Source organism: Rhagoletis zephyria, unplaced genomic scaffold (genome assembly GCF_001687245.7).
Source record: "Rhagoletis zephyria isolate East Lansing unplaced genomic scaffold, Rhagoletis_zephyria_1.1 Rzeph_scaffold_05565, whole genome shotgun sequence".
Classification (NCBI taxonomy): domain Eukaryota; kingdom Metazoa; phylum Arthropoda; class Insecta; order Diptera; family Tephritidae; genus Rhagoletis; species Rhagoletis zephyria.
In genome coordinates, this window is record NW_016162648.1 from 28731 (window position 1) to 41576 (window position 12846).

At 36.4% G+C, this 12846-nt stretch overlaps 1 protein-coding gene across 1 annotated transcript; it reads right to left on the minus strand.

The window, feature by feature from the left end:
- Positions 1-12184: 12184 nt before the first annotated feature.
- On the minus strand, positions 12185-12436 carry LOC108372232 (uncharacterized). Its single transcript, XM_017627879.1, has one exon. It carries the CDS (start codon positions 12434-12436, stop codon positions 12185-12187), a length of 252 nt encoding a protein of 83 aa, XP_017483368.1.
- Between the last annotated feature and the right edge of the window lie 410 nt (positions 12437-12846).

Below are 12846 nucleotides of genomic sequence, written 5' to 3' on the forward strand. Positions count from 1 at the left end.
AATTAAAGATAATTGAAATATATATGACACTATGGATGTCAGACGAAAGCGGTTTAAAAATTTTGTAGTTTGAAAATATTTTGAAAAGTGTTGCTACCTGTTTGAAAAGTAAAATTCAATTTAAAAATGCACAAGTTATAAAATATATTAAAAAATGCATGTCAAACGAAATAGTACCAAAAATTTTTTTTATAATACTGAGAATACTCATGGAGTGTTTAAAGAGGGTTGTCACCTGTATGAAAAGTAATTTTCAAATTATTTGCGTAATAAGTTAAATAAGTTATTATAATATGGGTATCAATAGGCATAATTTATAGACTACAGGCTTAATTCAACTTTAATTAAGGGAATGCTTAACTGAAATACACATCCGACTTTGTTGCCACATTTGCAAACTAACTTCTACGCCCCCTTAAACACTTAAGCTTTTTGGTACGTTAAAATATTTGCCACTTTTACGCCCAAAAAATGCAGGCTTAAAATTTTATGCAAACACGATTTACGCTGAAATGAATTGAATGCATTAAAAACGTGCGGAAAACATTAAAAATTCCTAATTATTGTTTAAGGTATTAATTAAAAATGCCATTTACAATGACGTCAAGCGGAAAATGTAGAGTTGAAAAAAAATTATAATTCAAATAACAGTGGCGACAACGGCAACGACAAACTTTCACAGCCGGATTTAAGTGGCCACTTTGCACGTTCGTTTTCGCCACAATGATTTGCTAAATTGCCACTTCTTGCTGCCTCCACATAGCTTCCACCAAACGCACATTCCATCCATATCGCGCCCTTCAGTTATTTGCTTTGCTCACCAAACTGATTGCCACTTGCCACTTTCCATTTGCCACTTACGCTGCTTGTGGTTACGCCAGAGCGTACATTGAGCTGGTGTTCCCGCTGCCACTCTGCGCATTCAATAGCCACTTCAAAGCTGCGTCGTGTAATGAAATAACGTAATTAAAACCCAACACCCAACAGTCTTAAATTATTATTTTTTTTTTTTCAAACCTTGTTCTATTTTTCAAAAATTTTCTTACAGCTGTTCCACGACAACCACAATGTTGTATAGTCGTATCATCAGCGTGTTGTTTGTATGTAAAGCGAGAACGACCACAGCGAAAGTTATTCATTCGTATATGGGAGCTCGAAGCGTTTCACTGCGATGGAAATAAATATAGATTTATGTATGTATATGGGGCATTCCTGCCCTATTCGGGCGCCATTTAGCCTTTGCGCCTCCGATTTTTTTCATAAATTTTTAAATTGATATTACGAATAGAGTGTGGCCATTCCCATTGTTATACCATTACCGGACGTAAAATTTGATATGAGTAATAGATATTTGGAAAATATCGAAATTTTATGTGTATTAAAAATTTGAAAACTTTACAGATATTTTATTGAAATTGTGAGCATATGCTCATATAGGGTTAACTGAGCATATCGTCGCTCCCAACGAAGAGTAGCACATCTCAAATTACCGTGGAAAACTAGCACATTTCAGATTTTTGCGCGGAAGAGTAGCTCATATAAAGTGCTACTAAAGCCGTACAAAAACTAAATATACATGTACACATTAGAGCACACAAGGGGTGGGTTTAGGGGTTCAAACCCCCCCTAACNCAACGAAGAGTAGCACATCTCAAATTACCGTGGAAAACTAGCACATTTCAGATTTTTGCGCGGAAGAGTAGCTCATATAAAGTGCTACTAAAGCCGTACAAAAACTAAATATACATGTACACATTAGAGCACACAAGGGGTGGGTTTAGGGGTTCAAACCCCCCCTAACTCTAATAACCTGAAATGCAAACTGTATGCTAAAGCCAGCTCTCAAGAAAAATAACAAGAAATATTTTTTATTAAAAAGCACTTTGCTTTTGCAGTAAATTTTCTTGAAGAAATAAACATACGAACATTTTTTTCTTGAGAGATGCAAACTGATTTAAGAAATTTTGATAGAAGAAAATTTCTATTCCATTCTTTTTGCGTCATTTTATAAGAGTTTTTCGTTTTTCTTGAGAGATCTTAAAAGTTTAACTGCGAATGAAACCATTGTCCTAAAAATATGCAATGCATACTCACTTNAGATGCAAACTGATTTAAGAAATTTTGATAGAAGAAAATTTCTATTCCATTTCTTCTGCGTCATTTTATAAGATTTTTTCGTTTTTCTTGAGAGCTCTTAAAAGTTTAACTGCGAATGAAACCATTGTTCTAAAAATATGCAATGCATACTCACTTACTTTTGTTTTTACACCTTACAGCCTAAAAGAGTTTACCACTGATATGTACTTAACAAGGATTCGAAGATTTAATTTACCAAATTCGAATTCGTTCCACCAAAATTACCTACATAATAAAAATGAAAGTTCATTTAATTTTTCCGGTAACTATTCGAAATATTAAAAAAATTAGGCAATCATGAAAAATCACCATATCAATCGAAAACCAGAAACCAGAAATCGAGGAAAATGAGCATTAAAACTATTTTTTAAATTTTTTCATTACTTTTGAAAGTTGAGCGCATCTTGTGTTTATAGAACTTTATATTAAACAAGTAATTTTCAAATTACGGGACGACCCTTGAAATCGGTTCACATGGTTCAAAGTTATGCGGTAGCATACATTAAAAAGAAAAAAATATTCCGACGAATTGAAAACCTCTTCCTTTTTCGAAGTCGGTTACAAATGTTTGAGTTCTTTGCAAATTTTTAACCGACTTCCAAAAAAGGAGGAGGTTATCAGTTCGTCGGAATATTTTTTTTTTTTTTTATGTATGTTACCGCATAACTTTGGACCACGTCAACCGATTTCGATAATTCTCCCATACTAATCTGGTTAAGATCCGATCAGGGGATCATGAGATATATATATATATATTTTTTTTTTATATGGGAGTTGAAGTCGGTTTTTTTTTGCTAAAAATTACTAGTATGTAAATAAAGTGCAATTTATGAAAAAACTTGCATAAATGTACCTTAAAGAGCATATTATCTGAAGCGAATTTTCAGAAGCATAAACCCTTCCCAAAATATATTCCTGGGTGCGCCACTGCATGTACATATGTTATAATTTTTTCTCCTCGACTAAGCTAAAAGTTGAATGTTATGCATGGAGCTTTTCGGTCTTTTATTACAAATAAAATAAACATTTATTTACCTCCTACTTGTTTCGACGCATATTCGCGTCTTCCTCAGGGAATCTATTGATAAATACGAGAAACACACTTATGTTTATTTATTTATTTTTAAAAATTATCTGTTTTTTTTGTTATTTATGACCTTATAACAATTATATTCAAGAATTTTGTTTGAGCTTGAGGCCGTTTTTAATGAAAACCTATTGTGGAAAAGCAACAAGAATTTGAAAAAATGGTAGACGTGATAGCTATTTCGGAAATCACCACATTTCCTCATTAGACTTCTTCAGCGGGACTTGAATCGACGACCCCAGTTGACTCAGCCAGTTGCCTACGCGCTGTGCTAAGTTCGCCTTATAAATTGTTGTGCGAAAGGTTACAATTTTTGGTCAATATCTTAGGATCGCCCAAGCCCATCATAGTTAAAGTGCTAAAAAAAATTTTTCTTAGCTTACTTCGATTCTCTACAAAAAAGGTCCATATACCACGCCAAGTTCTACATTAAAAAAAGTAACCGGCTTCGAAAAGGACACTCTCCAATCAGACAGATTAGCGCATACAAGGGGTAGGTTTTGGGGTGCTACTATCTGTTTGATATGCCGTGATGCAAGCATGGTTTTCTGGAGAGTTGTAAATTGATTTAAAAAATTTTTATAAAAGAGAATTTCTTTTCCATTTCTTGTGCGTAATTTATATGAATTTTTCGTTTTTCTTGAGAGCTCTTAACTGCGAGTGGATACATTGTCCTAAAAGTATGCAACGCATAATCACCTACACTAGGCCTATTCTGCTTGNGCTCCAGAACGCGGAATATTGCTGACTATTTATTCGACCAATAATCGGTCGGTGACTTTGGCACAACGTGAATTTCGTCGCAGATTTCCTGGCCGTCCAACGCCTACTGGTGAAACACTGCGACGTTTAGCCGCTCGCCTCGAAGAGACTGGCACAACACGAGATGCTGCCAGGCGTGGCAGACCCCGGAGTAGCCGTTCTGCAGAGAATATTGCTGCTGTAGCCGAGGATGTCATGGAAGCGCCGTCGACATCGACCAGTCGACGTGCCACGCAAATGGGTATCAGTCCACGGTCTTTACAGCGAATTTTGGTACAAGATTTGAAGATGTTTCCGTACAAAGTCCAGACGGTGCATCAGCTGTTAGCTGCTGACCGCCAATCGCGTCTAACATACGCTCAAGCCATCCTTAATCACCACCAAGAGGAAGATGATTTTCATCAAAAATAATCATGAGTGATGACGCCCATTTCCATCTTAGCGGGTATGTAAATAAGCAAAATTTACGCTTCTGGGGCACTGAAAATCCGCGTGTAACCCACGAAGAGCCATTACACCCGCTCAAAGTCACTGTATGGTGTGCTGTTTTCGCTGGAGGAGTCATCGGACCTTTTTTCTTCTCTTGCAGCTCTTAAAGACAATATCCGTCAAGAATGTGAGGACCTATCGCCGGAAGTTTTGGCCAAAGTGATGGAAAATGCCATAAAAAGGGCTCAAATGGCAATCAACTGTGGCGGCGGCCATTTACATGACATCATATTCTCGACTTGATGTAAAAAAAATTAAAAGACCAAATAAAAATAATCCACAAGAAGAATCAAAGTTTTTCATTTTTTTTTAAATTACAGCCAAAAAACATCGCAAGGTTACTTTTGCGCCACCTTGTAAATTCTGGTGTTGCATACTTCACAGGGCAATATTTTTTTCCTGCCTATGAGATGGTAACAAAATTTACCAGTGTACAGAATGTGAAAAGGATTTAAAAATTACGAGTAACTTTATTTACCGGTAACAAGAATAGGCCTGTTACTGTTGTTTTTTACACTTTACAGCCTAAAAAAGTTTACAACTGATATGTGCTTAACAAATGAGCTACATAAGAAAAATACAAGGCCAGTAAATTTTTTCGGTATTATAATTAAGGCAATCGTGAAAAATCACCATCTCTATCGAAAACCAGTAACCATAAATCGAGGAAAATAAACATAAAGTGTAAAAATTTCATGGAATTAATTTATTTATTTGTATTAAAATTCTTTTATAAAATTTTGTTTCACCAAGTTATGCGGTGGCATACATAAAAGATCAAAAAATACTCCAAAGAATTGATAAACTCCCCTTTTTTGAAGTGGGTGGAAAATGTGTGAGTTCTTTGTTAATTTAATTTAAATAAAATGCAATTTATGAACATAACAATTATAAACAAATGTTTATTTATTTATTTATTACATACTGTGCATAAAACTTGCATAAATATATGTAAAAGAGCGGTCGTCGTCGGTAAATTCATTGAAAGTAGTAAAAAGTTGGGGTGCAGACCCCATTGTTGGGAAACAAGTAACCAACTACCATACAAATTTCCGAATGACAATTTCACAAGAACAATATATGTATGTACATGCGTACAAGTATATGAACTACCGGTGGCGAAATTACCATGTACCTAGCTCGCTGTGTAGATTCCTATTGACAGTTTTTTTTTTACTTTGAATTAAGTGAAAATAAAGCTCTACCCACTTACTGCCAACCGCGATACCGTCGTCCGCTGTAATTCTGGGTACGGCTTAATGTGTTTTTTTTTTATGTGAAATTGTATATTTTTGAATCGACTTTGAAATCAATTGCATGTCTACTGCGATGATATCCTAGCAGCTGGCCAACAACAGGGAGCAATCGCCTTCGGGCAACTCGGGTAAAGCTACGAAATTGGAGAAGAAAATTTGCGCCAATTTTAGAATAGCCAGATGAAAGAAAATGGAAAGATAAAACTTGCCAACATACATACATATATACTTACAACATCACCAGTGTCATACTCGCTGTGTGCAAGTAATCAAGTTAGCCAACGTCAGCAGAAAGAAACAACTGCAGCAAAAACGACGACGACGGTGTAGTATTGCATTCATTTTCTCGTAACTGCGTTAGCGCCACAATAGCTAAAACAAACAACCCACGTTTGCTACGATTGCATTCCACCACTATCGGCAAATGTTATACTACAAGAAAAAATGCACTCCCCCGACATCCAATCAACCAGTGAACCAACAACGTTAACCAGCTAAAATTTCGTGTAAGTGACAACCGAGTGCAACTAACAAAGTTCTCGCGCTACACTCTCTCAAGAATAGTTCAGTTCAACTAGTGAAGCATTCGGGATCCGGGATGCTGCATCCCACATGCCTGTATGGTGCAGTGCACGGCAATTTCATTTAGCCGTACAAATGTGCGTGAGTGCGCAAAGCTGTGCCCAAAGGTGGTTGTACATGCATATGTACATATGTATGTACATTAGGGTGGTCCACAAACAGTAAAGTGGGAATTGTAATGCCCTCACCCCTTAGGATTATTCCATATCGAAAAAAGTATACCCCTGTTTTTTTTTATTTTGCAATCAAAAATATATAGAGGTCGCTCAAAGTGCTCAAAGTTTTCCATGTATTTTTGTATGGGAAAAAAAAATTTTTGTAGAAATGGTATAAAATTCTTGAAAAGAAATATTTTTCGATCGCAAAACTCTTTTTAACTTCAGGAGACTTTCAATAATAATACCCGATTGTTTATTTTATCATTTTTTAATACTAACGATTTTTTATTGGCCCCCGACTGCATTTTTTGGGGTTTTTGTGGGTTTGTGGCGGACCTATAAACTACAGTTGCGATGAAAAAATGGTGAAATAGACAAGTGGGTATTATTATTGAGAATCTCATGCAGATAAACGGAGTTTTCTGATAGAAAATACTAATTTTTAAGAATTCTTTGCCATTTCTACGAAAAGTTGTTTTTTCCCCATATAAAATACATGGAAAATTTTGGGCGCTTTGAGCGACCTGTAAATATTTTTTGAGATCAAAATAAAAAATAGGTATATTTTTCGGTACAGAACAATCCTAGGGGATGAGAGCATAACAGACTTTACTTCTTCGTATGCATTTTTGGACCACCCTAATGTGCATTCAGATACATACGTTGTATCTATTGGTCGCTGCTGAAAAACGCAGTACCAAAAACCCAAAAACACTGCAACGCTGCCAATATCCCCGGCAGCAATGCGTTTTAAATTCCAAATTGCAGCACCAGCTGAAGTCATCCAGTCAAGCAGTCAACTGTCCAAGTGACTTCCGTTGGTCCAGTCTGGCGTGTGTCACATTCACTTTAAGCTGTTAAACTTACGATGGTATGTATGATTTTCATTCTCTTTTTCGGTATGTACGCATTTGTTTGGTTAAAAAACCAAGATAAGCCATAACATCTTAGACCTAAGGGCGGCGCACATGGGCACAAATCCAAACTCAAGCTGCTGGATAAATAAAAGAGTGGTGAATAGGGAAATGAAAATGGGCAATTATTCTTTTTAATGATATCTTTAAATATCTCGATATTTTTGGTTTGAAAATTGAAAGAATTAAACACTTTCAACTGGTTTAGCCTGTAATCTAATCGGCTGTTGCATCAAAACAAAGGAAGCCTATGAAAAGAGCCTTTCAAAAAGTACAGAACTGGCTACTATTGTCAAGTATTTGTACGCTACAATGTATATTGGCCTATATTTCATTAAACCGACTTACCGCTCTTCCCAAATACTTATATTGATTGCTCATCGTAAAGACTTTCTTCAGTCTTATTTGTTTTCCAATTTCGGTGAACTAGATTACGTGGCACCGGAGCTCAATTAGACAATCTTCGGTGGGCTTGTTTATGTTGATCACTCCAAAGACCAACATCGTCTATTATGTGGTCACAAGTATCAGAATCGGACTTATGCTCTGGTATATCTCTTGCTAGTTCTGGATTTCGATACATCGATGCATCGAATTATGTCACATTAATCTATACATCGACATTTATTCAATGCATCGAATTGGAAACATCGATGTTTCCGATGCACCAGGCACACGGGGTACGATTTATGGGCTGGAAAAATGTTACTCATATGCCATGTACTATGGGGTATGCCATGTGTATGTCATCAAATAAAATTTTTGAAAAAATCCACATTACCGTCGTTTTGGTGATTAGGGCTCAATATGCCTTTCGCATTTATTTATTCCACTTTATGTTTTCTAGGCCAGGTTAGGTTTAGCAATATATGTAAGTCAGTTCGAGCAGCTTTATTATTTTTCAAACGCGAAATTGCTATATGTACCTCGTCATAGTCACTGGGGTCTTGAGTTCATCTTCTTTACTGATTACAGTACCTCTCAGCAGAATCCGTGATCTTAGCTTCACACATTTCGGTCCCTCTTTTTATTACAGAAAATCCAGTTACTTCTTAATATGTAGGGAGTGAGTTTGCATATTGGTTTGTTGAAGAGTGCTCCCAGGGAAAAGTAGCGAGAGTCGGCTGGCGAATATAAGCTCTGTGATATTGGGCTGTCTTTGTATTTCTTTGCACATTTTTTGCATCTAGGGCTCCGAGTAAATGTTTGGTCCTTACTTCGTATGTATATCACAACATGGATGGTGAGGCCGATACGCCTTAGTGCGTTATCCGGTGTTTCGCCGTGGCCTACATATGCTTTATTTGTCATTTCTGGAAATAAAATTGCCAAGTACGATGCCGCCACAAACCCTACACCGAATTCGCGATCTTTTCCATGGCGTCTGTAATGGACTTTGGAGAGTCACACTTGTTTCTGGCATTTCCGGGTTCATAGCATTTACTGAATAACATATGGTTCTCACAAACGAATGCTTTTTTTTTGTCATTCTAAATGGGTGATGAGCATCGCCCATCTCGCGAGCAGAGTTTTTTAAGTTTCCCACAGATTCTTGATAGACATGAACTGTGTAAAAACTCTCTATGCCCACCACAGTTCTAAATTGAAAAGACTTTCATATAAGGATTTGCCCACGACACTCTTACATAAGCGAAAAGCTTTCTGAGCCCATTCAAGAGCCCTTTCAACAGCGGCGACGTACATATGTATATTAAAATGCAAAGCAGGAATAATGTGAAAGTGGAGAACTGAAAGTGCCGTCGATGCACTTAAATGGGCGCGTGTTCATTTGCAATAAATACTTGACATTTGCACAAAGGCAAACGGCTCTTAGGACTCTTAGGACATGGAACATTGAAGGCAAACACAATAAGAGTGGTTTTCAAAAGCTGCCAGCAAAAACATGTCAACTGGCCAGCAAAGCATCCGCGGCATCGAAGCAATAATTGCAATACAAAAGCAGGTGAGCCTCTTAAGCCACTTTGCAACTAAATATCGAGTAAAGCCAAAACTCCACTCAAAAAGGGTACTGGTAGTTAAGCTATTGGCGATTCTCGTCAGCCATCACACGCTGGTCATCAGTGTTGCCATTTTAGCCGTTTTCCGGCTAGATTTAGCCGGTTTTGATAGCAACTAGCTGGAGAAAATTCGATCTAGCCGGCAGCCAATTTGTTAGCCGGTTTGTAAAAAAAAAAGTTAGCCGTTTTTAGCCGATTTTACTATTTGCCTAATTTTCAGGTGCAAAGAGTTAACAAGTTGTTCGAAAGCAATAATGCAGACCCAATGAAGATTTTTAATGAACTCAATGTTTTACTTTCGCATCTATGCTCCCTAGTGGTTATTAGCGCGGACACATTTGATCCTATATGCTCCCCGTTGGAACCATACCTTGCTCCATTTCCTCAGTTTTATCACAGTTTTGAAGAGTATTTAAAAACAAAAGTAAGCACAAACGCTTTTGACCACGAAGCCGAGAAAATAATTCGAGAAAATGGTCGCTATTTTATTATCACTTTAATAAAGGAATTACGCCAACGCCTCCCTACAAATATTGCCACACTAAAAAAAATTGACTTTTTTCGGTTGGAAATGCATTAAGAGTAATTAAACCAAAAGTATTTGTTCAACTACAGCAACAAAAACACAAATATAATGCCGACGAAATAACATCCATAGAGATGCAATGGCAACGGTTAACGTTACATACCTGGAGTAATTTAGACTCAACTGTAAAATTTTGGGCCGAAGTTTATCAATTTCGAAATGCCCTAGGAGAAAACCCTTTTGTTGACCTTTGCAACCTAGTTTTTAGTTTTCTTGTTTTGCCTATAAGTAATGCAGAAGTAGAGCGAATATTTAGTTCAATGAATATAATAAAAACTAAGCAAAGAAATCCAATGTGCGTTAAAACGTTAAACGCTATTTTATATATAAGATACGGTTTAAAACGTGAAGAAAAATGCTGCCATAATTTTACTGTAGATGACGATCTCTTAAAATTAATGAATTCAGGTGATATATACAATAGTGATTCATTTGATGATGAGGAATATACACTCGATATAAATTAATGGTGTTAACTAGTCTTTCGTTTCTTGCGATTTATTTAAATAAAGCATGTGGATTTTCACTAAAACATTTTAGCCGTTTTTTGCCAGAGTCTATGTGAAATTTCACTAAAACATTTTAGCCGCTTTTTTTTTGCCAATCTAGCCGGTCGGCCCAAAAAGTTCTGGCAACACTGCTGGTCATATCGCGGCGAACTATAGTCCCCAAGAAAAGGTCAGTTGTAACGCTGCGTGGCGTCTGCTGGTAGCAGAGAAAGCTCATCGCTCACTGCCAATTGTTGCCATTGTTTGTGCGTCGAGGCGCATTTATGTTCAACATTACCACAAAAAGCAAACTATCAATGACAACTAGTTGAGCCTCAGCGGCGTCAGATGTCGAGTAAACTGAAAGGGAATTCGTAGCAGAGCCCAAAATAGGATGCCAACTGTGTGAGTGTGAGGGTGTGTATAATGGAGTAATTTCAAATGGATTGGAAATGCTTGTGGCGGTAGGCAATTTTTTTTACTCAAACGCCCAGAGCAACGACATATATACGTACGTACATACATACATAACTATGGCAATGAGTACCGGAATCAAAGTTTTCTTAGCCCATAACTGACTACGTGGAAGATTGCCTCCTGTGATACGTATATATCCTGATCGCCCAACAAAGAAAAAATTAAAATGAGTGTGCCCGTTCCCCGCTGCAGATGGGAAATTCCCTTGAACCATTTACTAATCGTTGCATAATCCGGATTTTGCAAATTTATATTTGGATTGTCTACAAACAAAACCTGACAAGGGATGACGGAAATCCGTTCCAAAATCAATCAGAAATAAAAATTGTTTAACATAACTTTATTTAGATTTTCAAGTAAAAATTTTTCAAAATTCAAAATGCATTTCTTGAAAATTTCAGTATTTTTACGATTAGTTGGAGCTATTAAGACAAAAATTTTTATAAGTTTTGCTTTAAAAATTTTTTAGATTTTAGATTTAAAAACTGCTCATCTTTACCCTGATCTTAAAGTCTAAGTAGTTAAGTAGTTTCACTTCAAAAAATATTCTGCTCCGAGCGCCTCTTTATAAATCTTAGGCGAGTAATACCAACCAAACAAAGGTAGTCTAACTGCACGCCAAATGTTTTGTTGCTACTAACAGCCGTATTCCCAAGCCAATGACAATACTCAGCACTATTCAGCCCTATTCCTACGCCAATGACAGAACTTTACGCTACTGTGCTAAATACTATGCCGCAAATTTCTTTTAAGCGTTCCAATGGTGACAACTACTGCGCCTAAAAATATGAAGCGCGTAAAGTTAAGTTTCTATAGCCTAGTTTTAGGCGCAGTAGATATGACAATAGTCGAGAGATGAATTTTTTCATTGGTGTGGGAATAGGGTTTTAAGACTCTGAAATATTAAATATGATTTATTCTCAAGGAGTGATTTATTCTCAAGCCATTTCTGCGCACCTCAGAAACGTTGTAAGACGCCGAGTGATCTCCCATGGGCTACCGAGGATAAGTGAGATAACTTAACTCTTGCTGGGAGGGGCATTTAAATTTTCAAACTTAACTTTTCAAATTTTTAAAACATTAACATTAGTTTAGTTTTGCAATCATTAGATTTACATACATATATGTAAATTTATAAATGTCACGAATATTCTCTAGATTTTTAATTCTATTATACAGTTACATATTATAGTTTACTCGAATTTAAATTAATTGGTTTTCTTTAACCCTTTTATTTAGTTTTGGTTTTGCTAGGTCGACTGGGTGGTTCTTTTGGGTCCATCCAATGCCAATTTTTCCAGAATATACATTTCTGTTCCTCGTCAGAGTAAAGTTTGTTCGGTTCGCAGCGCACAGCTTTGGCTGGCTCTCCTTGCAAGCCGCATTGCCAATATGAGGTCGGATCTTCGAAATTTCGAAATCGTTGATTAACTTCAGCCGAAGTTTTGCAGCCTGGCTCACCGTTATCCTCAATGCGCACCATTTTCTATGGGTTCAGCTGAAAAAAAATAGTAAGAGGAAATATGTTTATTGAAAAAAATAGGAGTAGAATAATTGAAGTTTATAAAAGTTTTTTGAGTTTTGTAAAAAAATGGGACCAAAAAAATTTTAGTTTTTTACTATCTTTAGAGAAGGGCTGCAAATTCCATTCCACAAACGCAATAAAAAGAGGCAGATAACAGATAATGTAAATATGGTAAATACCTTTTAGCAAGTTTTGGCTACTTTTCTTTGTTTAAAAAATATTTATTATTTTTTTTTTATATTCAACAATTTATATTGAGCTCGAGGCCGTTTTAAATGAAAATTTTTTATTGTGGAAAAGCAACAATAATTTGAAAAAATGGTAGAAGTAATAGCTATTTCGGAAATTACCACATTTCCTCATCAGAC